This window comes from Larimichthys crocea, chromosome IX (assembly GCF_000972845.2).
Source record: "Larimichthys crocea isolate SSNF chromosome IX, L_crocea_2.0, whole genome shotgun sequence".
NCBI classification, from domain to species: domain Eukaryota; kingdom Metazoa; phylum Chordata; class Actinopteri; family Sciaenidae; genus Larimichthys; species Larimichthys crocea.
In genome coordinates, this window is record NC_040019.1 from 13,260,374 (window position 1) to 13,288,313 (window position 27,940).

At 47.8% G+C, this 27,940-nt stretch overlaps 2 protein-coding genes across 2 annotated transcripts; both read right to left on the reverse strand.

The window, feature by feature from the left end:
- Positions 1 to 2,720: 2,720 nt before the first annotated feature.
- On the reverse strand, positions 2,721 to 8,708 carry hpse (heparanase). The gene is made up of 8 exons (XM_027281956.1): positions 8,386 to 8,708; positions 7,155 to 7,279; positions 6,953 to 7,078; positions 6,702 to 6,875; positions 6,124 to 6,295; positions 5,355 to 5,402; positions 4,345 to 4,438; positions 2,721 to 2,981 (listed from the first exon to the last, which is right to left on the reverse strand). Exons 1-8 carry the CDS (start codon positions 8,580 to 8,582, stop codon positions 2,871 to 2,873), a joined length of 1,047 nt encoding a protein of 348 aa, XP_027137757.1. The 5' UTR covers positions 8,583 to 8,708; the 3' UTR covers positions 2,721 to 2,870.
- Positions 8,709 to 9,058: 350 nt separating this feature from the next.
- Positions 9,059 to 27,564, reverse strand: helq (helicase, POLQ like). Its single transcript, XM_027282099.1, has 18 exons — positions 26,895 to 27,564; positions 26,207 to 26,807; positions 25,958 to 26,136; positions 25,670 to 25,870; positions 25,513 to 25,585; positions 25,347 to 25,444; positions 23,747 to 23,845; positions 23,496 to 23,641; positions 22,947 to 23,186; positions 22,650 to 22,791; positions 22,472 to 22,567; positions 12,232 to 12,439; positions 11,882 to 12,039; positions 10,852 to 10,950; positions 9,930 to 10,103; positions 9,745 to 9,858; positions 9,461 to 9,595; positions 9,059 to 9,221 (listed from the first exon to the last, which is right to left on the reverse strand). The coding sequence occupies exons 1-18, from the start codon at positions 27,105 to 27,107 to the stop codon at positions 9,126 to 9,128; spliced, it is 3,072 nt and encodes a 1,023-aa protein (XP_027137900.1). The 5' UTR covers positions 27,108 to 27,564; the 3' UTR covers positions 9,059 to 9,125.
- Between the last annotated feature and the right edge of the window lie 376 nt (positions 27,565 to 27,940).

The window sequence follows — 27,940 nt, forward strand, 5'->3', positions numbered from 1 at the left end:
CCCGGCTTCTTACTCTCTAGGTTCCATATGAAATCAATTTGCACTCGCGCTTCCCAGTTTCTGTAACATACCCACCACAGAAACACGCGACCCTTGGGACCGCTCCCCTCTCGTTTACGTGCGTTCTTGTGATGCTTCATGTTGTGAAAAGCAAATAACACAGCGGCCGTTGACGCAGGCGCACCCTTTGTTTCTGCTGGCACCAGGCAGGTACATCCTCACTCGTCTACTCCGATTCAAACTGTGGAAAAAAGCTTCACGCGCTCAAAACCTTGCCAATCCAACGAGTCTCTTATAGAGAACAGACAACCAAAAAATCCTTGTGAAAGAACGAAGATAAACATGAAGAAAGCTACGAGTTTCAAGAAATCATGTCGTGTTGTCATTAAAGCACAGCTCATTTACATATATGAATATCATAATATCAATGATCAGTTTTAAGGAAGTGGATTCAGGTTGTCGTCAACCAGGTATAACTTCCCCGAATCTCTAATTAAAAACCTGTCGCTGCCTTCACAAGGCACACTTTTTTGTTTTTTTTTTCCGCAGACCAAGTTCTGGATTCTGAGGCAGGCCGATTTATCCAGCCTGACCGTACACAACAGCACAAACAGTTCAACACTCTGTAAAATATTCAACACTCTGAAACTATTGACAACACTAAAAAATTCAACACTTGAAATATTACAACGCTGAAAATATTCAAACACACTGAAAATTCAACACTGAAATAAACAACGCTTGTGGTGAAAATATACAACACTGACCCTTGCAAATATTCAACACAGACATATTCAACCTGCATGAACATATACAACACAGAAATATATACAACGCTGAAAATATACACGCTGAACTTAACAACACTGACACTATTCACCACTGAAATATTCAACATGAAATATTTACAACACTGAAATTTTCAACCACTGGAAAATCATACAACGCTGAAATATTCAACCACTAAATATACACCGCTTGTGAAATTTACACCGCTGAAATGTGAAAATTCAACACTGCAATATTACAACCCCGAACCTTCAACCCTGACCTATCTACAACACAGAAAATATACACCGACACTGACAATATTCAACACTGAAATATTCCACACTGGAAATATTAAACCTTGAACTGAAAATATTCACCGCTGAAATTATTACAACGCTGAAAAATATTTCTTCACACACTGAACTGAAATATACAACACAGCAATATACAACGCTGTCGAAATATACAACACAGGACATCTATACAACGATGAAACTACACAACACAGAAATATACAACACAGACCATAGAAATTTATTACAACATTGAAATATACCAACACTTAAATATACAAAACACTGAAATATTCAAACACTGAAATATTCCACACTTGAACTATTCAACACTGAAATATATTTCAACACTGAAATCTACAACACTGAAATATACAACCACTGAAATATCAACACTGAAATTTCAACACTGAAAATATTCAACATGAACTATACAAACACTGAACCTATTCAAACACTGAAATATTCAACACTGAAATACTTCAACACTGACACTATACACACACACCTGAAATATTCAACACTTGAAATATTCAACACTGACAATCACACAACACTGACATATTAACATGTAAAGTTAGAACATGCTTAAACCAGGTTCGTAACATTTAAAACACACGTTAGTAAATTTAAACCCGCTTACGTTAATATTTAACCAGGTATAACATTTAAAACGCACCGTTAGAACATCTTACAACAGGTTCGTACACATTTACAAACACGTTAGTAAACATTAAACCCGTTAGTCACTTTTTACACACGTTAGTAAACATTTAAACATGTAGCTCACATTTATTAAACACGTTAGTACATTTAAACAGAGTTACGACAGTACATTTTCAACACGTTAGTAAAATTTTAAGATAATAAACACAGTTTCAGTGGACACATTTTTTAACAGAGTTCAGTACGATTTAAACAAGTAGTAACATTTATAAACACGTTAGTAACATTTAAACAGAGTTAGTAACATTTCTAACACGTTCACAAGTATAACACATTTAAACAGGTTAGCTAACATTAAAACGGTTCGTAAAACATTTTTAAACCGTTAGTAACACTTTAAACACGTTAGTAAACATGTAACACACGTTCGTTAACATTTAAACCCGTTAGGTAACATTTGAACAGGTTAGTAACATTTTAACACGTTAGTAACTTTAAAACAGCGTTCGTAACATTTGAACCCGTTAGTAACCCTTTAAACAACTGTTTGTAACATTTTAAACAGGTTAGTTAACATTTAAACAGGTTAAGTAAAATTTTAAACGGTTAGTAACATTTGAACACAGTTGTTAGTAACATTTAAAATGTTAGTAACATTAACACGTTCAGAGTCACATTTAAACAGTTCGTAACATTTTACAACAGGTTAGCTAACATTTAACACGTTATGTAACATTTTTTAAACAGGTTCGACAACATTTTTAAAACACGTTGTAACATTAAAACAGGTTAGTAACATTTAAACCCGTTAGTAACATTTTAAAACATGTTAGTAAACATTTTAAAACATAGTTAGTCACATTTTTAAACACGTTTTAGTAACATTTAAACAGGTAAGAGTACGTGCATTAGACCCAGTTGTATGATGTATGAGAAGACTTTAAAGCACACGTGAAGCTCGCTGAGAGCAGCAGAAACACTGTCATGAGACCGGGCTGCTGGGTAATCAGTGAACATAATTAGGTCCATACAGGACTCCTGCCAAACTCGGACCTCCTGACAGTCCGTGTGCTCTTCATCATGTTAATGTGATGTTCTGTCCTAAATTCTTTCTTTCAGTTTGTCTCCACTCGTATAAACTCACATGAATCCTGCTGCGAACGTGTCCGACAGCCCCACAGCTCCTCCTCCATACGCCGAGCTCGTCTCTCCCAGCCACACCGGCTTCCCAGGAGACACCAGCTTTACTTCCTGAACCAGGAGAGGACAGGTCCATGTCAACACATCAACACGTCAACCACATCAAATCAGATTGTATTTGTACAGCCCAAAGTCACAAAGTACATTTTCCTCTGAGTGGAACCTGTGACAGAGACAGAGAGACACAGATGCTCAGCAGCAGCAAATCATCAACTAACTCTAAACTGTGATGGAGATATGGCAGCAATAATGACAGTAGTAATATGTGTAGTGGACGTCATCAGGACCACAGCAGCAGCCACGATCCACGAGAACCTGCTGGACGACAGAGACAGAAACTCCAGGGAAGAAGTTTAGTTAGTGACATGCATTAATGAGACATGAAGGTTTACAGATGGAGAGAGAGAGAGAGAGAGAGAGAGAGAGAGAGAGAGAGACAGAGAGAGAGAGAGAGAGAGAGAGACAGAGAGAGACAGACAGAGACAGAGAGGCACAGAGAGACAAGAGAGAGAGAGAGAGAGAGAGAGAGAGAGAGAAGGAGAGAGCGAGAGAGAGAGAGAGAGAGAGAGAGAGAGACAGAGAGAGAGAGAGAGACAGAGAGACAGAGAGAGACAGACAGAGACAGAGAGGCACAGAGAGACAAGAGAGAGAGAGAGAGAGAGAGAGAGAGAGAGAGAGAGAGAGAGAGAGAGAGAGACAAGAGAGAGAGAGAGAGAGAGACAAGAGAGAGAGACAGAGAGAGACAAGAGAGAGAGAGAGAGAGAGAGTTTTCAGTAAAGGGAGATGTGACTGCATCTTTAACTAATACTGTGCCTGACTAGGCATAACCCAGAAAGAGACAGAGACACAGAGAGAGAGACAGTCCCCCAGCAGTCTATCCTATCCGATATCTAACTATAAGCTCTATCAAAGAGGAAATCCAAAGTGGGATGGATGCCGTCTCTCCTAATCAGACCAGATTTTCCCCAGAAAGGTGTCCAATTATCTATGAAGCCCAGATCGTTTGCTGGACACCACCTCGACAGCCAGCGGTGAAATGACGACACGGGCTACACGTCATCAACACATGTCAACACGTCATCAACACATGTCAACACGTCATCAACACGTCATCAACACATGTCAACACATGTCAACACGTCATCAACACGTCATCAACACATGTCAACACGTCATCAACACGTCATCAACACATGTCAACACGTCATCAACACATGTCAACACGTCATCAACACATCTCAACACATGTCAACACGTCATCAACACGTCATCAACACATGTCAACATGTCATCAACACGTCATCAACACGTCATTAACACATGTCAACACGTCATCAACACATGTCAACATGTCATCAACACGTCATCAACACATGTCAACACGTCATCAACACAGAGCTGTCGTCATGGCTACCTCAAGGACTTTGTCGATCTTCACAGCCAGAGTGTTGAGAATGTCGGGATCGAGAAAATCATCCAAGGACGTGTCTCTGCCGTTCACGTAATAACTGGGAAACAGGAAACATGTTCGTAACATTTGAACACTGAGACGTCAAACATCAAATATAAAGCAGAGAGTGTCTGTGACATGCTGAGCAACAAGCTGCAACAATGAGTCACTGACACGAAACTACAGGGGGAAGGAGGAAAAGGTGGAGGTGGAGGTAAAGGTGGAGGTGGAGGTAAAGGTGGAGGTGAAGGTGGAGGTGGAGGAAAAGGTGGAGGTGGAGGTAAAGGTGGAGGTAAAGGTAAAGGTGGAGGTAAAGGTGGAGGTGAAGGTGGAGGAAAAGGTGGAGGTAAAGGTAAAGGTGGAGGTGAAGGTGGAGGTAAATGTGGAGGTGGAGGTGGAGGTAAAGGTGGAGGTGAAGGTGAAGGTGGAGGTGGAGGTAAAGGTGGAGGTGGAGGTAAAGGTAGAGGTAAAGGTGGAGGTAAAGGTAAAGGTAGACATGGACGTAAAGGTGGAGGTAAAGGTGGAGGTAAAGGTAGACATGGAGGTAAAGATGGAGGTAAAGGTAGAGGTAAAAGTGGAGGTAAAGGTAGACATGGAGGTAAAGGTGGAGGTAAAGGTGGAGGTAAAAGTGGAGGTAAAGGTAGACATGGAGGTAAAGGTGGAGGTGGAGGTAAAGGTAGACATGGAGGTAAAGGTGGAGGTAAAGGTGGAGGTAGACATGGAGGTAAAGGTGGAGGTGGAGGTAAAGGTAAAGGTGGAGGTAAAGGTGGAGGTAAAGGTGGAGGTAGAGGTAAAGGTAAAGGTAAAGGTGGAGGTAAAGGTGAAGGTGGAGGTAAAGGTGGAGGTGGAGGTAAAGGTGATGGCGGAGGTAAAGGTGATGGCGGAGGTAAAGGTGGAGGTGGAGGTAAAGGTGGAGGTAAAGGTGAAGGTGGAGGTGAAGGTGGAGGTGTAGGTAAAGGTTGAGGTGGACTCACTGGTGCCAGGTGCAGGCGTCCACGGCCTCAGCTCCGGTCTGCAGGAAGCTTCAACAAATAACATTTACAGTATGAGAATAGCTCAGTTTGGGTCGCTCAAACACAAAAAAGGTCTCAAATCGACCGGCTCGGTCAGGAATGTTGTGCTGTGACTTTTCTCAGAGTTTCACCAAACGGTTTCCCCAAAAATCACCAAAAACCACGGCAAAGTTTACAATGGGTGTGTATTGGTAGAATGTTCCAGAGTGGAGAGGGAGAGAAACATTTGTCAAAAAATACATTTGCAAACAGCTCTCGTGGCCACAAATGTCACTCTACAGAAATAATTTCTACATAGAAACGTAGGAAAATTCGTGGGCTACGCAGCGATATCACTGCTGAAGCTGTCAGACTTATAGTTTTGGCGGGAGACGCACTGATGCTCCAGGATCACCCACCGACAGCCCCATCTACTCCCATGTAAACTGGAGAGGAGAAATTTCCCAAAGGAGCACGGGGCACCTGTTCTTTCTCTCTCTCCCCAGGTCACATTTTTTAACTTCACACACTGAAATTCAGCATTCACATGGTCGACAAGATGAGGATGCTCACGGTCATTTGGGCTTTTTGATACCACCTACCGTTTGGCATTAGTGTCCACTAGTTGGAGGGGCTTCATTTAGAGATGTGATATTTAGATCCTGAGGTCAGTAATGATGTGGGCGGGGCCACAGTCAGACTCTACATTCACAGTTGAACATGGACTGAAGAGTGGCGTGCGACCTCTCACCCCTCCAGTATGTCTGCCCGGTGATCTCGTGGCTGACCGACGTCCGGCCCGTACAATCCGGCGTCGTGGTAAAATTTGGATTCTGTCATCATCTCTCTGAGACGGGTGAAATCGTGTCCGAGCTGAGCTCCGTCCACGCGGATTCCCGCCTTTTTCTCGTAGCTGTTCGGCTCTGAAGACAAACACACGATATACACGTCCAATAAAACTCACTTCCTGTAACTGGAAAAGGAAACCACCGCTGACACAACTAAACGGTTTCAGATCAAATAACATGAAATGAGTTCCTGAAGTTTCCCATCACAAACCTCACAGAGACCGCAGAGTTTCAATATTACACAAGCAGCACGGCAATAACGAACACAAAGGAGAAGACAGTGTGTGTGAGGTCAGTATGACTGACGATGTGGAGACATAAATCAGGTGATATAGACATGTTGTCAGCACCTGCCGTCCTTCTGGGGACAAAATACAAGAAAATCATTAAATGAAGACTACGTCCAGGTTTTAGACAGTCTGCGGGGACGTCACGGAGACTGATGTGTTATTTGATATAAGTACAGACCGTTGTATCGTACCGTTGCCCAGCTCCCAGGCCATCTTGTACCGTCTGGACTCGCAGTACTGCAGCAGCGAGCCGGCGTTGCTGCTGTTCCAGGTGTTGTCAGCTGTTCTGAGCAAAGCGTTCAGCCCGAAGATCAGATCCATCCCCGAACAGTTAGTGAAGGAGTGCAGCAGGTCCACAGTGAACTCTGTCACAGGGACAGAGGCTCAGTCAGGGATGACTTGTTGGAGGTATGTGGTTGAACCTGTCAAACCAAACTCGTACCTGTGAACTTGACCCGTCTGTACTTCCTCTGCAGATCTTCTCTCATCAGGATCAGTTGTTGTTGGGTCCAGTCCTTCTTCAGCTTCTCCTCGAGCCACGACGGCAGATCACCTTCATCACAGGACGCTTCAACAGCAGCACATTGTTAACACCTGTACATTCACTACACATGAAGCGTGTTTCAGAAACACGTCAGCGTTACCTGCACCGACACCTGAGTCCGTGTGACGCCTCTGAGGCGTGAACACCATGAAGTCTTGTCTGGTCCCCCCAAATCTGAGAAAAGCTGGAGTCAAAGCTCTCGCCAGCGTTCTTATCTTCGGAGAGCTGGAGACGACAAAACGAAACTTTAGATGTTTCTGCTGACAGAGCGACGGGCGGAAACACGCAGCACCACTGCTTAACGTTAGCTTCATGTTCGCTAACAGGGAGCTAACAAAACAGTAAGAGTAACAGCAGCTAACAAACTGAGCTAACAGCGGCTAACAGACTGAGCTAACATGAGCTAACAGACTGAGCTAACGTGAGCTAACATGAGCTAACAGCAGCTAACAGACTGAGCTAACATGAGCTAACAAACAGAGCTAACATCAGCTACCAGACTGAGCTAACATGAGCGAACAGACTGAGCTAACGTGAGCTAACATGAGCTAACAGCAGCTAACAGACTGAGCTAACATCAGCTAACAGACTGAGCTAACATGACTTAACATCAGCTAACAGACTGAGCTAACATGAGCTAACAGACTGAGCTAACAGCGGCTAACAGACTGAGCTAACATCAGCTAACAAACAGAGTTAACATCAGCTAACAGACTGAGCTAATGTGAGCTAACAGCAGCTAACAGACTGCGCTAACATGAGCTAACAGCAGCTAACAGACTGAGTTAACATGAGCTAACAGCAGCTAACAAACTGAGCTAACAGTGGCTAACAGACTGAGCTAACATGAGCTAACAGCAGCTAACAAACTGAGCTAATAGCGGCTAACAGACTGAGCTAACATGAGCTAACAGCAGCTAACAAACTGAGCTAACAGCGGCTAACAGACTGAGCTAACATGAGCTAACAGCAGCTAACAGACTGAGCTAACATGAGCTAACAGCAGCTAACAGACTGAGCTAACAGCAGCTACAGCTGTCAGCAGTTTACTTCACTGTCCATCATAAACTCTGTAAATCACAGAGAGTTGAGGCGGAGCAGCCGGAGGACATCAGAGGGAAAACCAGAAAACATTTCCTCCATAAAATATGATCCAGTTTCACCAGAACCAGTGAAATAGTTGCTGCTGTGTGACTTAGTGAAATAGTTGGTGATTGACAGACGTGAGTTTGAAGTTAAAGTTGATTAAAATAGTTTTAATAAAGTTTCTGAGCTTCAGTAGAATCAGAACCAGAACTGACACAAACTGGATCCACTTCACGGACACTCACCTGAGCAGGTACATGAACTTCTCCTCCGACGCCAGGCTCGCATCGATGGTGACGGACAGAAAGCGCCGGTCCACCCGGCGGATCACCGCGGACAGATCCACGCTCACATCTGAAGAGTTCCGGTTCGGGTCTCTGATGTGGACCCCGTCTGTGTGACAGAGCAGAGACAGAACCACGCACACCGACACACACTTCATGACTGAAGCCCCGACACACGCTCCACACTTCCTGCACCGCTTCCTCCTGTTTACACCCGGACGACGTGCGCCTCATCCGGCTTCACACCGTCAACAGCAGAGCCGGATCAACCAGACCTGCCGGGGCGGGACTCGAACCCAGACTGACCCCAAATCAATACGGCAGACTGCATGATCATTATTAATATATTATTACACTTAAGTTCTTTCTGTGACTTTTTAAAGGACACTAAGGTGAAAGTATTAGTACTGATGTTTGATATTAACCTTTAATAAAGTTTATTTCTTCATCATGTTTTGTTTAATCTGAGTAAAGTTACCAACATTTATCACGGAGACTACGTCCAGGTTTTAGACAGTCTGCGGGGACGTCTCAGAGACTACGTCCAGGTTTTAGACAGTCTGTGGGGATGTCACGGAGGTTTTAGACTCGTTAAGCTCGTTAGTCGACTCACGTCAATAAACAGAAGCAGAAGTTTGTTTACATCATTTTAATAACAAAACAATAAAAAGTTTCTCAGAGAATAAAACTCCTCCGCTTCGTTAAAGTCGTCGTGTTTCTGACGGCAGGTCTGACGGTGTCATCAGCAGATCGTCCACTTCCTCCTGAAGAGCGGCGGCCTTTTCTTTCACCAGCATCTGAGACAGACAGGTCATGTGACAGACAGACAGGTCATGTGACAGACAGACAGACAGGTCATGTGACAGACAGACAGGTCATGTGACACAGACAGGTCATGTGACACACAGACAGACAGACAGGTCATGTGACAGACAGACAGACAGACAGACAGGTGATGTGACAGACAGACAGACAGGTGATGTGACAGACAGACAGACAGGTCATGTTGGTGATCACATGGAGGAGGCGGGCTCACCTTAGCAGAAGCTACGATCTGATTGGCTTGTTTGTTGAACAGGTTGTCTATGGTCTTGGAGAGAATCGCTGGGTCAGCGTTCGCCAGGTGAGTCAGCGTTTTGTAGCCGGCGTCGTACAGCTGCTTCGCTCGAAACTGGAAACACAGAACGATGTTTAATCAGCAGGCTGCTGATTGGACAGTGAGGTGATCAGGTGATCTATCTGTAGTTCAGCTGCAATCATCAAGTCCTGGCGGTCTCGGTCCACGTGGAACCGGTCCACTGCCTGGACCTCCTCACTGACCTCCATGACTCCTGCCACCTCCATCAGTGGGATGAGCTCGGCCTTCACGCAGTAGCTCAGCCGCCTCGTCAGCTCCGTCAGCAGCGCTTTGAACGGCCAGAACTCCTCCAGCTCCTGCACAGACAGACACCTGAGGTCAGTCACCGGCTCCTCTGTGGAGGCGGGACATCCTGGCGGCGGCGTACCTCTGTGAAGTGCAGCACGCAGGAGCAGAAGGCCGACGAGGAGCTGAGCAGCGTCTGCACGAAGCCTCGACTCAGCTGGAACCGGTCGGCGACGCTCCACAGGTTCGTCTCCTTCAGCAGAGTGAACAACACGAGAGCCAGATACATCCTCCTCACCACCTGCATGTCCACGCTCTGACACACACACACACACACACACACACTTTACTCTGACGGTCTGTGTACTCGGATACTTTCCTCACACCGCTCTGATTGGACGTGAGCTCCCTCTAGTGGTCACCAGAGGAATGTGAATGAAATAAATAAATAATTTATATCTTCAGCTGTTCAGAAACTTTCCAGGAGAACAGCTTCAACGCCAGGTCAGCTGTTCTCGACCCGGTTCTGTCAGAACCTGGTCCTGTGTGAGCATCGGCCTGATGGACAGACTCTGGATTTAATCTACTCAGCATGTTTTCTCTGTTTTTGTTATTAACAGCATTAAAGTTATAATCCTTTGACAGGACTTCATCATAATCTGTCATAATCTGAGGCAGCAGAAACCTCTGAACCATCAGCTGCTAATCGGACTTCAAACAACAGCCGACAGACGGACGAGGAAGTTTGAGGCCGACGCCTACGTTACCCATAATGCATCAGAAACAGAGACAGCTGGAGGTGTGTAACGCTCACAGCGGCTAATGTAGCCTGCAGAGACGTCAGGTCACTTCTTTCTGACATCACAAGGACATTTATTCACCTGGACACACCTGGACTCACCTGGACACACCTGGACGACTGATCTGGACACACCTGGACGACTGATCTGGACACACCTGGACTCACCTGGACTCACCTGGACTCACCTGGACACACCTGGACACACCTGGACTCACCTGTTGCCATGTTTTGTTGAATATGGAGCCTGAGTCATGGTTCTTACCTTCTTCACCGTCTGTCCAGCAGCTTTCCGAGCAACGAAGCTCTCGGGCACGCCGACGGCTGCAGACATCTTCTGCTCGGCGTCTGACAGCAGAGTAAACTGCAACACGACAAAGAGCAGAGGACGAGTTTACACCGAGGGCAGAGGACGAGTTTACACCGAGGGCAGAGGACGAGTTTACACCGAGGGCAGAGGACGAGTTTACACCGAGGGCAGAGGACGAGTTTACACCGAGGGCAGAGGACGAGTTTACACCGAGGGCAGAGGACGAGTTTACACCGAGGGCAGAGGACGAGTTTACACCGAGGGCAGAGGACGAGTTTACACCGAGGGCAGAGGACGAGTTTACACCGAGGGCAGAGGACGAGTTTACACCGAGGGCAGAGGACGAGTTTACACCGAGGGCAGAGGACGAGTTTACACCGAGGGCAGAGGACGAGTTTACACCGAGGGCAGAGGACGAGTTTACACCGAGGGCAGAGGACGAGTTTACACCGAGGGCAGAGGACGAGTTTACACCGAGGGCAGAGGACGAGTTTACACCGAGGGCAGAGGACGAGTTTACACCGAGGGCAGAGGACGAGTTTACACCGAGGGCAGAGGACGAGTTTACACCGAGGGCAGAGGACGAGTTTACACCGAGGGCAGAGGACGAGTTTACACCGAGGGCAGAGGACGAGTTTACACCGAGGGCAGAGGACGAGTTTACACCGAGGGCAGAGGACGAGTTTACACCGAGGGCAGAGGACGAGTTTACACCGAGGGCAGAGGACGAGTTTACACCGAGGGCAGAGGACGAGTTTACACCGAGGGCAGAGGACGAGTTTACACCGAGGGCAGAGGACGAGTTTACACCGAGGGCAGAGGACGAGTTTACACCGAGGGCAGAGGACGAGTTTACACCGAGGGCAGAGGACGAGTTTACACCGAGGGCAGAGGACGAGTTTACACCGAGAGCAGAGGACGAGTATACACCGAGGGCAGAGGACGAGTTTACACGGAGACAGAAACAGCTCGTGGCCACTCGTACCTGTCTGAAGAACGTCATCCAGTCGGGCTTGCACTGTGACACCATGTCGTACGGCGTGACCAGGTAGACCAGGTGAAGGAAGCTGTTGAGCATCAGAGCCTCCAGACCGCTGGACAGGTCTTTGTAGAGCGCGGCGCTGAAGCTCAGATCCACGGAGCCTGAGGACGCCAAACACGCCAAACAGGCCAACACGTCAAACACGTCAAACACGTCAAACAGGCCAACACGTCAAACACGTCAAACAGGCCAACACGTCAAACACGTCAAACACGTCAAACAGGCCAACACGCCAAACACGTCAAACACAGGACGAGCCGACAGCCACCTGCACCTTCAGGTCGGTGCTTCACCTTTGTACGTCGCCTTCCCGAGCTTGGTGACGTTCAGCGTCTGACTGTGAGCGTCTGCCGTCTCCGTGACCAGGTCTTTGTCCTTCAGGACGTCCACACAGCGCTGAACAAGCTCCCACAGACTCGTGTCCACACACAGCTGTCTCTGCTGGACGTACAGCAGCGTCCCACACAGGAAGTCTCTCAGCTGCTCCGACGACGTGGTGATCTGCACACACACACACACACACACACAGACACACACAGACACGCACACACAGACACGCACACACAGACACGCACACACAGACACACACAGACACACACGCACACACAGACACAGACACACACACACACGCACACACACACACACACACGTACACGCACACACACGCACACACATGCACACACACACGCACACACACACACATGCACACACACACATGCACACACACACACACATACACACGCACACACACACACACACACACACACACATACATACACACGCACACACTAACTTCTAGCTCAAAACACCAACCTATGGCGCAGCCAATCATGCCAAAACTCAAGTCTTCTAAGAAACAGTCCACCACAAATCAATGGGTGACCTCACAGTGGGTTTACACATGCAAGTGATTGTGAGTTACATTGTGTTTTCCTGTTTGGAATTGTTACCTCACTGTGTAGATGAATGAATACAGACAGTGATATTAGCGAACGTCAGTAACATGATTGGTGCCAGCACCGAGGCAGTTTTTTCTTGGATATTTGGGGGTTGTGTTGACAGCACTTAAGGACAGAAATGAAGATGTAACTGAGGCTACTGATATTAAAGCATATGTTTTTGTAAACATCTACTGATTTCCAAGCAAAACAGGGGGCAGAGAATAATGCCTGAGATGAGAATGAGAATTGATAGAATTGTCCCTAATAGCGGAAAGTTGGGACTGATGACGAAAACTCCGATACAGCCTTGATGCTGTTTTAAAAGTATTTACCTGGCCAAATTTCGAAGCCAGAAGATCTCAATCCACTGGAGCAAAGGGAAAGAGGTTTCACCCACATCTAAAGGTAATGAAAACCCTGTAACTCTTGGAAACCTCAACAGAACTGCCTCAGCGAAGCTATCTTCTTACAAAACTGCCAAAAACCATCTATCCATCTTTCTGTCAAACGGTAAAACAGTGAAGGTCTGTGCACCCTGTGCAATGACCACAAGAACGACACTGAGATTTTGCTTATTGTGTGACTAATTTGTGATTGGTAGGTACCATACTCTCATCTACTTCCTATAATGTCAAACAGGTTGCAATATCCCCATGATAGCTTCACTCAAAATTGTGAAACGTTCCTGGAGTGATATAAAATTAACTAGCTGTGATATGTCACCCCTTTTTCTTTGCAGGACAATTTTTTAGGATTTCATATTTGGCATTTGAATTGTGAATAAATATAAAGGGCCATGTCCAGTCTGAGCTGTTTGATCAAATTAGTTACTGTCTACAGTTGTGCTTCTTTCCTTTGGAGCCCCTGAGGCTTTTCTGTCCCAGTTTAGTAGTAGCGCATCTGTGCGATTAGTCAACAGCTTTAACCCCTGCCAGCAAAGAAAGACAAAATAACATTGGCGGAGAAGGAAGCTCTTGGCCTAGACGAGATTCCTAACTATTCAAAGTCAACAAGGTCAAGTGGCTGGCTTTAATCAAATGAACAAAAGCACTCTTGTGTCGCCATGCTGTTTTGCATTCCAAAGAGGACAATGGAGGAAGACTCAATCTGCCACTACTGGCCATTTACTACCAGCTGGGAATTTGCTTTGGGACCCGTTCCAGCTGGTATTGATATTTCCACAGTAAAGACATCGAGGTAGCCTACATATAACTCGAGTGGAAGAACTGTCACTTTGCTCAAGTTTCACTGTGCCCATAAAACTGCTGTATTTGTTTGAAGCAGCATTCTATGTAACTTGGATTGGGTGTCCTTCCCACTCTGCGGGCAATTTTTCACTTGCATAACATGACAGGCCACTGGGCAAAAATTGGAAGTAAGCTTGCGCTCAGTCGGGTGCGATTGTATGTACAAAGGTCTATTTTTAAATCCATGCCTCTAAACATTTAGCCAGAGGTTTTGTCGTTTGGTTTATCTTGTTCAGGCACGACACAGAGCCTTTTTCACAGAGGACATTTTGAAATGTCACAGGTAAATAATGAAATAAATATGGCTCTGAATTCCATTTAGCTGCTCAGTTTCAGGCTCCTGCGAATTGCTTGGAGTAACTATCACACTGGTCGTGACTTTTACTGAGTGCACTTGACAAAGCCACTGTTAATGTTTATTAAATACACTTGTGCTTTTCTTTTTACAACACGTTCAAATGTCTGCTGTGAAAAGGACCATGCATGCACACAGATAGACAACTTCACTTATTTTTATTTCACTTGGGACAGGCGCCAGGTTAGCTGGTTCTCCATGTTTCCATTATTTATGTTAAGCTCGACTAAACCACACACACTGCAGACTAAGAAAAGCTCCCCAGGCACAAATGAAAACATGAAAACAGTGCGACGTTTTCGGGAAATTACACTTATCTCTTTTTTGCAGAGAATAAGATTGATACACAGGTGTGGGTGATTAGCTCAGTTCAGCATAGACTGGAGCACAGGAAAAAAACAAACAACGCTTAAGCTCTGCCCGCCGTTTACAAGACAACCGGCACCTGTAAATTTGACTGATTATGTTAAATTCTTGTTTGCTTAACTAACAAACACAGAGCTTTTACAGAATGATTTATCTTGGCTAGTCTTTATTTTTTCTTTCCCTTTGACATAGCCTGGGCTAGCTTATATTCCCCCTTTATTCCAGTCTTTATTGCTAAGCTACCACTAACAGCCCACTGATACTAGCTTCGTATTTTTAATTTATATAGCTGTACAATTACTATATTAATTGATATATTGATTTACTGCTCCACAGTTTTCCATATAAGTGAGGTTCCAACTGTCAAGATAACCTATTAATGACCATGATATAAAATTGTCAAATGTATGCGTATGATTAAAAACAACTGATATACAGTAAGCACAGTATTTTACAGAGAGAAACCGAATTCAAAATTATCTTACATGTGATGAAGAACAAAGGCCTTGACAAACTGCCAGTTACCCCATATGTATGATGATCCTCTTTAATAATAATTCAAACAAATAATCCAAAAAAACAAACCACCAAAAACCCCCACCCAACAAAACTGGAGATAAGGACTGTAACCTCCATTTGAGTATGTGTGGGAAAAATTTTTGTAAAGATAAAAAAAAAAAAAAAAAAAAGAAAAAAAAAAACAGAATAAGAAAAAAAAGAAAGAAAAAAAAAGGAAAAAAAACAGGGCCCCCACAATCTTACCTTACCAAAAAAAAAAGCAAAAAAACAAAAAAAAAAAAAAATAAAAACAAAAAAAAAGAAAAAAAAAAAAAAAAAAAAACCTGATGTATGTTGAAAAATATGATTAGTGTGCTGTGTGGTGTGTGGTATGTGTGCTGTGTGTGTGGTGAGTGTGTGTGTGTGTGTAGTGTGTGTGTTGTGGTTATGTGTGTGTTCTGTGTGTGCGTGTGTGTGAGTATCGTGTGGCGTGTCTGTGTGAGTGTATGTGTGTGTTTGTGTGTAGTGTGTGAATATTTGTGCTGTGTCTGCCTGTGTGAGTGAGGTGTGGTGGTTGTTATGTGCGTGTCTGTGTGTGCGTGTTTCGGTGCCTGTTGTAGTGTGTGAGGGGGCTGTGTGCGTGTTGTGTGATGTACTTTGTGTTGTGTTGTATGTTTTGTCGTGATGTGTGTGACAGTGGTTGTGCTGTGTATCGTGTATGGTTGAGTGTGTGGTGTTGAGTGTGTGCTTGTGTGATGCGTTGTGTTGATGTTGTTGTGTGGTGTCTGGTGTTGTCTGCTGTGTGCGTCGTGTTGTGTGGTGCGCTGTGTGTTTATAGTGTGTATGTTGTGGTATGTTGTGATGTCTGTTGTGTGTGTCTTGTGTGTGTATGTGTGTGTGTGTGTGGTGTTGTGTTGATGTGTGGTTCTAGTGTGTGTCTTGTGTGTGAGTGTGTGTGTGTGTATGTGTAGTGTGTGGGGTCGTGTGTGTGTGTGTGTTGCGTGTGTGTCCTGTGTGTGTCTGTTTGTGCGTGTGTTGTGTTGATCTTGTGTTCTGTGTCTGTGTGGTGTCTGTGTGGTGTGTGTGTGTGGCGTGTGTGCTGTGGTGTGTGTTGTGTTTGTGTTCTTTACCTTAATCCGATGAGGACATGGATCAGACCTCAGGAGGCCTTCCCTCCGTTCCAGACAGCCGCTGACTGCAGATCACATCTCCATCGGAGCAGAGAGGAGAGTCTGCAGCCTGAAAAGAGCGAGACGCAGGTTAGAGGCCGTCCTCCTTTCGCAGTCGGCGGGGGACGTCCAGAGACTTACGTCCAGGTTTGAGAGCGACGCTGGGGGACGTCTCAGAGAATACGCTCCAGGTTTTAGACTCAGCTTGGGGGGGACGTCTCTAGAGGGATACGTCACAGTGTTTTAGGTACAGTCTGCCGAGGATGTGTCACGTGGGGTTAGACTCGTTTCGAGCTCGTTCGGTCGACTCGTCAATAAACAGTATAGCAGAAGTTGTTTACCATCATTTTAATAACAAAAACAATAAAAACGTTTCTCGAGACTAAAATAACTCCTCCGCTTCGTTAAAGTCGTCGTGTTTCTGACGGCAGGCTGACGGTGTCATCAGCAGATCGTCCCATTCCTCCCCTTTCTTCCTCCATGAAGAGCGGCTGCCTCTTTTCTTTCACCAGCATCTGAGTACAGACAGGTCTGTGACAGCCAGACAGGTTCATTGACACGACAGGACGACAGGGGATCATGTGACAGACAGACATGGTACATGTGACCGACAAGACAGATCCGGTCATTGTGACAGACCGATCAGACAGCGTTCATTGGGTACAGACAGAAACAGGTCAGTTGACACAGACAGGTCATGTGACACACAGACAGGACAGACAGGTCCTGTGACAGTACAGTGGTACAGCGTCATGTGAGCCAGAACTAGATCATGTATCCCTGTGACAGGCCCATAGACCAGAACAGCGTGACGTGAAAACAGACAGACAGAACAGCAGTGTCCTGTTGCCAGGGACCGAACAGTACAGGTGATGTGACAGACCGACTAGGGACTGTGTTGCATGTGTACCGACAGACTAGACAGACTTCGACAGGTGTTTTTTTCCATGTGATCAGACAGACAGACAGACAGACAGGACAGGCTGTATGTGACAGACAGGACAGGCCAGGTGATGTGACCGGCCGACAGACAGGTTATTTGACAGACGACGACAGGTCGAGTGAGCGATCAGACATTGACAGGTCATGATGGTATGAAATCACATGGAGGAGGGGGCTCACCTTAGCAGAAAGCGCGTACGATCTGATTGGCTTGTTGTTGACCAGGTTGTCGTAGTGGTCTTGGAGGGATGAATTATGCTGGCGTCAGAGTTCGCCAGGTGAGTGCATGCTGTTTGTAGCCGGCGTCGTACAGCTGCCTTTCGCCGAAACTGTGAAACCCCATATGAACGATGTTTAACCGCAGGCTGCTGGATTGGACAGTGAGTGATCATGTATATATCTGTAGTTTCAGCTGCAATCATCAAGGCCTGGCTGGGTCTCGGTCCACGGGACCCGGTCCCCCTGCGCTGTGATCCGCCACTCACTTGACCTCCCATGACTCCTGTCGCCCCATTCCATCCAGTGGGATAGCTTCGGCCTTCACGCAGTAGCTCCGCCGCCTCGTCAGCTCCGTAGCAGCGCTTTGAACGGCCCCTGGAACTCCTTCTACAGCTCCTTGCCACAGACAGCCACCTGTAGGTCCAGTCACCGGGCTGACCTCGTGTTTTTTTTTCTTTTTTTTTTTTTTTTTTTTTTTTTTGTTTTTTTCTGGAGGCGGGCGCATTCCTGGCGGCCGGCTTACCTCTGGAAGTGTCAGCACGCAGGCGCAGAATGGCCGGACGTCTGGGAGCGCTGAGCAGCGGTCTTGCACGGAAGCGTCGACTCCGCTGGAACCGGCTTGGGCGACGCTTCCACAGGTTCGTTCATTCCTTCAGCAGACGTGAACACCACGAGCGCCAGATACATCTGTCCTCACCACCTGCAGTCCTCCGCTCTGACCACACACCCACACAGCACATCAACACATCACACACACACACACACTTACTGTGTCTGGACGTCTGTGTACTCGGATTACTTTCCTCACACCGCTTGATTGACGGAGCTCCTCTCGTGGTCCACCAGCGGACTCTGTGAATGAATAAAATCAAATAAGTTGTATATCTTTCCAAGTCTGTGCATTGGAAACTTTCCAGTGAGAACAGCTTCAACGCCAGGTCAGCTGTTCTCGGACCCGGTTCTGTCAGAACCTGGTTCCTGTGTGAGGCATTCGGCCTAAGGACAGACTCTGGATTTTAAATCTATAGCAGCGTGTTGTCTCTGTTTTTTGTTATTAATCAACAGCAGTTACAAGTTATATATCTTTGCCAGGACTTCCTGTCATAATCTGTCCCTTTAATTCTGAGGCAGTTGACAAGAAACCGTGCACCAATCCAGCTGCTAATAGGATCTTCCACAACAGCACACGCCGGATCGAGGGGGTTAGGAGCGGGGGGGGGGGCTGTTTGACAAGGTGGGGGGGGGCGGGGCGGGGGGGGGGGGTGCGGAAGTTTGCGGCCGACGCACCTGTAATGTACCCATATCTGGACAGTAAAGAAACAAGGTACAGCTGGACGGCGGTAAACGCTCACAGTGGCTAATGTAGCACTGCACGAGACGTCAGGTCTACTTACGAAACTCCTCCTCTTTCTGACATCACAAGCGAACATTGTATTGTCACGATGGACACATCCTGTTCATACTTCACCCCAGGACTATCCTGGCACTATCACCTGGACATACCCACCTGGAACCTATCACCTGGGGGACACGATCCTGGACGAGTAGTTAGATCTGGAACTCCAGTCCACTGGACTCACTGGACTCACTCTGGAACAACCACCTGGACATCACCTGGATCACCAACCCTGGACTCCCTGTTGGCGTCATGTGTTTTGTTGAACGGTTCATGGAGCCTGAGTGCATGGTTTCGTTAATCTTTGTCCCCGTCCTCGTCCACAGCTAGTTCGTATTCTTCCTGAAGTGGTAACCAGGTTAAGGTTGCGTTAAAATCAAAACCAGAGCTGATACGAAAGCTCTCGGGTACGCCGACGCTGCAGACCATTCTTCTGTCGGCCGTACTGAACCAGTACAGAGGTAAAACTGCAACACGATTCCAAATGATGACGCGGACGAGTTTACACCGAGGGCAGAGGACGAGGTTTAACCGAGGGCAGAGACGATTTTACACCGAGGAGCAGAGGCCGAGTTCTACACGCGCGGGCAGATGGACGAGTTTCCACCCGTTCGGGCAGATGTACGATGTTGTCTCTACCATTGAGGGCGGGCAGAGGGACGGACGTTCCACACGACGACGCAGAGGAGATTTTTACACCGGATGGCAGATGCGATTTACACCGAGGGCGGAGACTATTTCACACCGAGTGCAGAGGAGCTCTTTTCCACCTATCTCCGATTTACTCTTTAAATCTGGTACGCTTCGTTTCCCCCCCCTCTCGCGCCGGGACGGCGTTCCCCCCCGCGTCGCCGGCGCGCCGGGGGGGGGCCGCGTTTACACCGAGCGCAGACGGACCGAGTTACCCCAGCGGCACGATGACGGGCAGTTTACACCTAGGCCGGACGGGTTTTTACCACCGGCGGGAGGACACTCGAGGTGCAGCGAGGACGCTGTTACCCGGCAGAGGACGGACAGAGAGCAGGCGAGGTTTACACGAGGCGAGACCGAGTTTACACCCAGGGCACGGGGACGACGTTCCCACACGGGGCGCGCGACGTTTACCGCGAGGCGAGGACCGAGTTTCACGGGCACGGGACGACGTTTACCCGAGGGCAGCGAGCGGCGGTATTCACCACGCGGCAGAGGACGAGTTTCACCGCGGGGCACGAGGACGAGTTTACCCAGCGGGGGTTTACGAGGCCGACTGTTTACCACCGGCGAGGGCAAGCGGACGAGTTTACACCGAGGGCAAGTGAACGATTGTTACGCGAGGGGAGCAGAGGACGGACACCGTAGCGCGAGTTTACACCGAGCGCAGAGGACGAGTTTACACCGAGAGCAGAGGACGAGTTTACTCAGCGAGGAGACAGAGGGACGAGTTACACCGAGGGCAACGGACCTGAGTACGAGTTTACACCACGAGAGCAGAGGACGAGTTTACACCGAGAGGCAGAGGACGAGTTTACACCGCGAGCAGAGGACGAGTTTTACACCGAGGGGCAGGAGGACGTAGTGTTACACCGAGCGCAGAGGACGAGTTTACACCGAGAGCAGAGGACGAGTTTACACCGATGGGCACCGAGGCGGAGTTTACACCGAAGAGAGCCAGAGGACGAGTTTACACCGAGAGCAGCGGACGAGTTTACACCGAGGGCAGAGGACGAGTTTTACACCGAGGGAGAGGACGAGTTTACAGCGAGCAGAGGACGAGTTACACCGAGAGCAGAGGACGAGTTTACACCGAGAGCAGAGGACGAGTTTACAGGAGCAGAGGACGAGTTTACACCGAGAGCAGAGGACGAGTTACACCGAGGGCAGAGGACGAGTTTACACGGAGGAGAGAAAAACAGCTCGTGGCACTCTTACCTGTCTGAAGAACGTCATCCAGTCGGGCTTGCACTGTGACACCATGTGTCCGGCGTGACCAGGTTCGGACCAGTTGAAGGAAGCTGTTGACATCAGAGCCTCCAGACCGCTGGACAGGTTTTGTTAGAGCGCGGCGCTGAAGCTCAGATCCACGGGCCTGAGGACGCCACAAACACGCCAAACAGGCCAACACGTCAAACACGTCAAACACGTCAAACACGTCAAACAGGCCAACACGTCAAAACACGTCAACAACGTCCACACGTCACAGAACACGTCAAACAGGCCAACACGTCCAAACACGTCAACAGGCCACACGTTCAAAACCACGTCAATACAGGCCACACGTCAAACACGTCAAACAGGCCAACACTGTCAAACACGTCAAAACTACGTCAAACACGTCAAACGTCAAACACAGGACGAGCCGACAGCCACCTGCACCTTCAGGTCGGTGCTTCACCCTTTGTACGTCGCCTTCCCGAGCTTGGTGACGTTCAGCGTCTGACTTGTGAGCTTCTGCCGTCTCCGTGTCCAGGTCTTTGTCCTTCAGGGACGTCCACACAGCGCTGAACAAGCTCCACGACTCGTTGTCCACACACAGCTGTCTCTGCTGGACGTACAGCGTCCACAGGTAAGTCTCTCAGCTGCTCCGACGACTGGTGATCTGCACACACCACACACACACAACAGAAACACACAGACACGCACACACAGCAACGACACACAGACACACACAGAAACACAACCACCACACAGAACAAGACACACACACAACGCCACAAAACACACCAACACACACACAACACACACACGAAAACAAAACACAAAACTGCTGTCTGTGGACACTCTGATTCAGTGTAGTGTGTTGTGTGTGTGGTTGTGTGTGTGTTTGTGTGTGTGTGTTGTGTGGTTGTGGCTGGCGGTGTTCTGTGTGGTGTGTGTGTGTCGTGTGTGTGTGTGGGTGTGGGTGTGTGTGTGTCTGTGTGTGTCGTGTGGTGTGTGGAGGTGGGTGCGTGTCTGTGTATGGTTGTGGGTGTATGTGTGTGCGGTGGTGTGTGTGTGTGTGAATGGGTGGGTGTGGTCTGTGTGTGCGTGTGTGTGTGTTGTGTGTGTTAGTTGTGGTGTCTGTGTGTGTCGTGAGTGGGTGATGTGGGTGCATGAGTTGTGGTGTTGTCGTGTGTGTGTCTTTGTGTGTGTGTGTGTGTCGTGTGTTGTGTGTGTGTCTGTGTGTGTCTGTGTCTGTGTGGTGTTTGTGTGTGTGTGTGTGTGTCTGTGTGTGCGTGTTGTGTGTGTCTGTGTGTGTGCGTTGTGTGTGTGTGTCTGTGTGTCTGTGTGTGTGTGTGTGTGTGTGTGTGTGTGTGTGTGTGTCTGTGTGTGTGTCTGTGTGTGCGTGTGTGTGTGTGTCTGTGTCTGTGTCTGTTGTGTGTTCTGTGTGCGTGTGTGTGTGCGTGGTGTGTGTGGCTGTGTGTGTGTGTGTGTGTGTCTTTACCTTTAATCCGATGAGTGACAGGATCAGACTCAGGAGGCCTTTCCCTCCGTCCAGCAGCAGCTGACTGAGCACGTCTCCTCGGAGCGAGAGGAGAGTCTGCAGCCTGAAACACAGAGGCGACGCAGGTTAGAGGGAGTTCCTCCTCCTCCTCCTCCTCCTCCTCCCTCCTCAGTCTCACCATCTTCCTGTCCTTGTCCTGCAGGATCAGGATGCTCTCTCCCGTGGTGTCGATCCCGGCCCGGCCGGCCCGGCCCACCATCTGCTTGTACTGGCTCCTCTTCAGGAAGTCTGTGGCGACGTACGGCGAGCGCAGGATCACTCTGATACAGAGAGACGGGTTCATTAAAGGACTCCAGTGATCCCGAACACAGCTGAACAGGACCGTGACGGCCCGGACAGCTTCAGAACTTCACTCAGACTGGATCAGCTCCACCTCTCTGATCTACACACATAGCTTTGATCATGACTGACGGACCTTCGGGCGGGCAGGTTGATGCCTGCAGCCAGGGTGGAGGTGCAGGCGAGGAGGCAGAGGACCCCGCTGGAGTAGGCCTCCTCCACCAGCTTCCTCTCCTCCGAGGTCAGCCCGCTGTGGTGATACGCCAAACCGTACGGCACCGTCCTCCGGAGCACCGGACACACCGAGCCGTTCCCGCTGTCCTTCAGCTCTCTGAGGAGGACGCCTTTCTCCACCTCACGGTGACGGAGGAAGTCCCTGCAGGAGCCAACAGGAGGGAGTCAGAGGAGAGAAGAAGAAGGAGAAGAACAAGGAGAACAAGAAGGAGAACAAGAAGGAGAAGAACAAGAAGAAGGAGAAGAACAAGGAGAACAATGAGAAGAAGGAGAAGAAGAAGAACAAGAAGGAGAACAAGGAGAAGAAGAAGGAGAAGAAGAAGGAGAAGAACAAAAAGGAGAACAAGGAGAAGAAGAAGGAGAAGAAGGAGGAGAAGGAGGAGGAGAAGAAGGAGAAGAAGGAGGAGAAGAAGGAAGAGAAGGAGGAGATGGCGGCTGCTCGTTCACTCACTCCTTCAGATACTTGCAGATCATCCCGGCGACGTTCTCGCAGTTCTTCTTGGTCGGGCAGAAGACGAGACACGAGTGTGTTGGAATGACTTCAGTCACCAGAGCGATGATGTGATCCGGGTCGATCTTCTGCATGGAACTGGAGTACTGACGGAGGTCACAGAGGTCACATGAACGTTACTCCAGAACATACTCACAGGTACCAGAACCAGAAAACTGGACCAAACGCCACGCCGTGAACGTTGTACTCACTTTAAAGTTGAGAAGACGTGAGAATCTGAGGCAGTCCTCCTCCTTTGGGTCCACTTCATAGATCGTGTCCTTCAGTTTAACATACTCCTTCAGCTGGACCTGAACCAAGAGCAACAACATGAGACCAGAACCTGTACCATGAGACCATGAGACCAGAACCTGTACCATGAGACCATGAGACCCAAACCTGTACCATGAGTCCAGAACCTGTACCATGAGTCCAGAACCTGTACCATGAGACCATGAGACCAAAACCTGTACCATGAGTCCAGAACCTGTACCATGAGACCATGAGACCAAAACCTGTACCATAAGTCCAGGACCTGTAGATGCTGCTACCCATGGGTCGAATGGGTCGGAGGACATTCAGTGTTTCTCGGAGCCTTTCACACCTGAGCCTGTTTACCTGTGGAAGCGGTCTTGATACGTGGCATTGAAGTCATTGAAGTCATTGAAGTCATTGAAGGCATTGAAGTCATTGAAGTCATTGAAGTCACTGAAGGCACTGAAGTCATTGAAGGCATTGAAGTCATTGAAGTCACTGAAGTCATTGAAGTCACTGAAGGCATTGAAGTCATTGAAGACACTGAAGTCATTGAAGTCACTGAAGTCACTGAAGGCATTGAAGTCATTGAAGACATTGAAGGCATTGAAGACACTGAAGTCACTGAAGGCACTGAAGGCATTGAAGGCACTGAAGTCACTGAAGTCATTAAAGTCACTGAAGTCATTAAAGTCATTAAAGTCACTGAAGTCACTGAAGTCATTGAAGTCATTGAAGTCATTGAAGGCATTGAAGTCATTGAAGGCATTAAAGTCATTAAAGTCATTGAAGGCATTGAAGTCATTGAAGGCATTGAAGTCATTGAAGTCACTGAAGTCACTGAAGTCATTAAAGTCATTAAAGTCATTAAAGTCATTAAAGTCACTGAAGTCACTGAAGTCATTGAAGTCATTGAAGTCATTGAAGGCATTGAAGTCATTGAAGGCATTAAAGTCATTAAAGTCATTGAAGGCATTGAAGTCATTGAAGGCATTGAAGTCATTGAAGTCACTGAAGTCATTGAAGTCATTAAAGTCATTAAAGTCATTAAAGTCATTGAAGTCACTGAAGTCACTGAAGTCATTGAAGTCATTGAAGTCATTGAAGGCATTGAAGTCATTGAAGGCATTAAAGTCATTAAAGTCATTGAAGGCATTGAAGTCATTGAAGGCATTGAAGTCATTGAAGTCACTGAAGTCACTGAAGTCATTGAAGGCATTGAAGTCATTGAAGTCATTGAAGTCATTGAAGTCATTGAAGTCACTTAAGGCACTGAAGTCATTGAAGGCACTGAAGTCATTGAAGGCATTGAAGTCACTGAAGTCATTGAAGGCATTGAAATCATTGAAGGCATTGAAGTCACCAAAGTCATTGAAGTCACTTAAGGCACTGAAGTCATTGAAGGCATTGAAGTCATTGAAGGCATTGAAGTCATTGAAGGCACTGAAGTCATTGAAGGCACTGAAGTCACTTAAGGCACTGAAGTGATTGAAGGCATTGAAGTCATTGAAGGCATTGAAGTCATTGAAGGCATTGAAGTTGAAAGTCTTCACTCACAGGTCTGAAGTCGTCGCTGTAGTTTTCCGCCCTCAGAAACGTCTGCAGGTCTCGGATGTTTCCCAGCGTGGCGCTCATCCCGATCACCTGCGTGGTTTCTGGAGGAGCGAGCTCGTTAGTAAAAACTCTTAAAGGTTCGTCAGGACAAACGAGATGATCGACTTACTGCTCGTGTAGAGAACTTTGGCCAGCGTCATCTCGATCACAGCTCCTCTGCTGCCGTCACCCAGCATGTGAAGCTACACGTGGAAGACAAATGTCGACGTTAAACCTCCACCTCCACCTCCACCTCCACCTCCACAACAAACTGAGCTGTGCCGTACCTCATCCACCACCACCAGGCCGAGGTTATCCACCCTGCCGGCCTCGATCAGAGAGTTGACGAGGCTGTGGGCTTTCTCGATCGTGGCGATGTAAAGCGAGGCTTTGTTTCTTCTCTTCACTGGAGGAAACTTTCCTTTACTGCCAGCGTACTCCTCCACCATGAAGTCCAGCTCCAGACCAAAGCTCGCCAGTCCGCGAACCTGCAGACGACAAGCGGGGTTAGAAAACGAGTCCTCTGCCTCGCTGTAAGAACGATTCTATGCAGATGACACCATCGTATACGCCACCTTCTCCTGCACCAGCGATATGTACGGTAAGACGAACAGACAGTCTTTCTTCCTGCACAGCAGCTCTCTGAGGACGAGGATCTCCGCGACCAGAGTTTTGCCGCCGCTGGTGGGCAGAGAGTAGATCAGATTCTTCCTGTCCCGCACACAGTCCAGGTTCAGACACGTCTCCTGCCAGTCTGAGGAGACAAACACTGACGTTAGACGTTTGAGGTTTCAGAGTCTCCGTCTGCGTTTCTGTCCACTCACCGTATAAACTCCTGATTCCTCTCAGCTTCAGCATCAGATCTTTCACTTTGCTGGGCAGTCCGAAGAAAGGCCCGAGGTCGGTGCTCTCTGCAGAGACGGTTTCCATGGCGACGCTCATCTCCTCAGACAGCACGGCTTCTTTCAACACGACGCTCCGTGAAACGCCGGATGGAGCTGCTGCGTTACAGACCAGCGTCCTCTTCAGCTGCTCCGTCACGCTCCTCCTCGCCTTCGCCGCTCTGACCTCCGTGTTTCTTCCCGTTCCAGCCTCGGCGCTCCTGACGGCGTCCCTCAGAGGCGTCGAGGTTTTCTCTCCGTCCAGCCGCCTGCTCCGCTTCGCCTTCTCGCAGACTTCTTCCTGAAACTGAAGCTGGCTGGGCGGTAAGTCCTCGAAGGGCTCGTCATCCAGGACGTCCAGGATGGAGTCTGTGAGGACGTCCTCACGGGCGCTTTTCGGCGTCCGCAGACTCGTGAAGTCCGGCTGATCCGAGGCGTCACGCCGCCGTTCGTCGTGCTCTGCATCGTCCAGCTTCGCCAGGACGGAGCTGTCGTCCAGGATGCTGTCGTAGTCTCCAAAGAGGTCCTCGCTGTCGCTGCAGAACTGACAGACACAAACACACGCAGGTCACAATAATAATAATAATTAATACTAATTAATAATAATAATAATAATAATAATAATAATCACGGATGGATCAGCAGCTCGGCTGTCAGTCATGATGCTCCTCAGCCTCCAGCTGCTGGCACATTGCTGTGGACAGGTGTCTCCTCCTGCTCGCTTCCTGGCAGGTGTCAGGTGAGTCTGCAGGTGAGTCTGCAGGTGAGTCTGCAGGTGAGTCTCTCGTGACCTCTTCCTGGACGAAACTCTCTTCACTTTGACCTCTCTCCTCCCAGAATTCATCACTGCCTCCAGACGCTTGATGCTAACATGTCGAACAGGGTCAGCAGACAGACAGGCAGACAGAGAGGCAGACAGACAGGCAGACAGAGAGACAGACAGACAGAGAGGCAGACAGACAGGCAGACAGACAGACAGACAGACAGACAGACAGACAGACACACAGACAGTCTAACGTCACCTAGCTTGTTAACGGCAGCTCTCTCTCGGTGACTTCTTCTCTTATCACCGACAAACTGACGTCATGAATTATAAACCCGCGTCTGTATTTAAATTAAGTTAAATTAATGAAGCTGTTAAATTAATGAAGCTGTTAAATTAATGAAGCTGTTTGACGTGAACTGTGAACGTTTAAAAACCAGCGGCCGGAACAACAAGAGCGAAATCCTCACGTCATTTCCGTCTCTGGGTTTTAGCGCCTAACTAGCTAAAGCGCTAAACTTCAAATAAACTTCAAATAAACTTTGAATAAACTTCAAATAAACTTCAAATAAACTTTAAATAAACTTCAAATAAACTTTGAATAAATCAACGTCACGACACAAACGTCACTCTTCGATCATCGGCGCCATTATCGGCTCATTTACATTTTATGTCGCTGTAGCGCGAACAAACGAGTGAGCGTTAATGAAACACGTCACAGACGTTACTCTATCAGAGTAACGCGTTACTTGGTGGTCGTTGTGATTAAAAAGTCATTATGTTGCTAATTTAAGTCACTAACGAACTCCCCGCTGATTGGAGGATTTCTCTCTTGTCTCGTCTTTGAGGAGTGTAACATTGATTTAGATCCGGTCTGAAACATTACATTTATTTATTTGTGTTTTTATTGCATA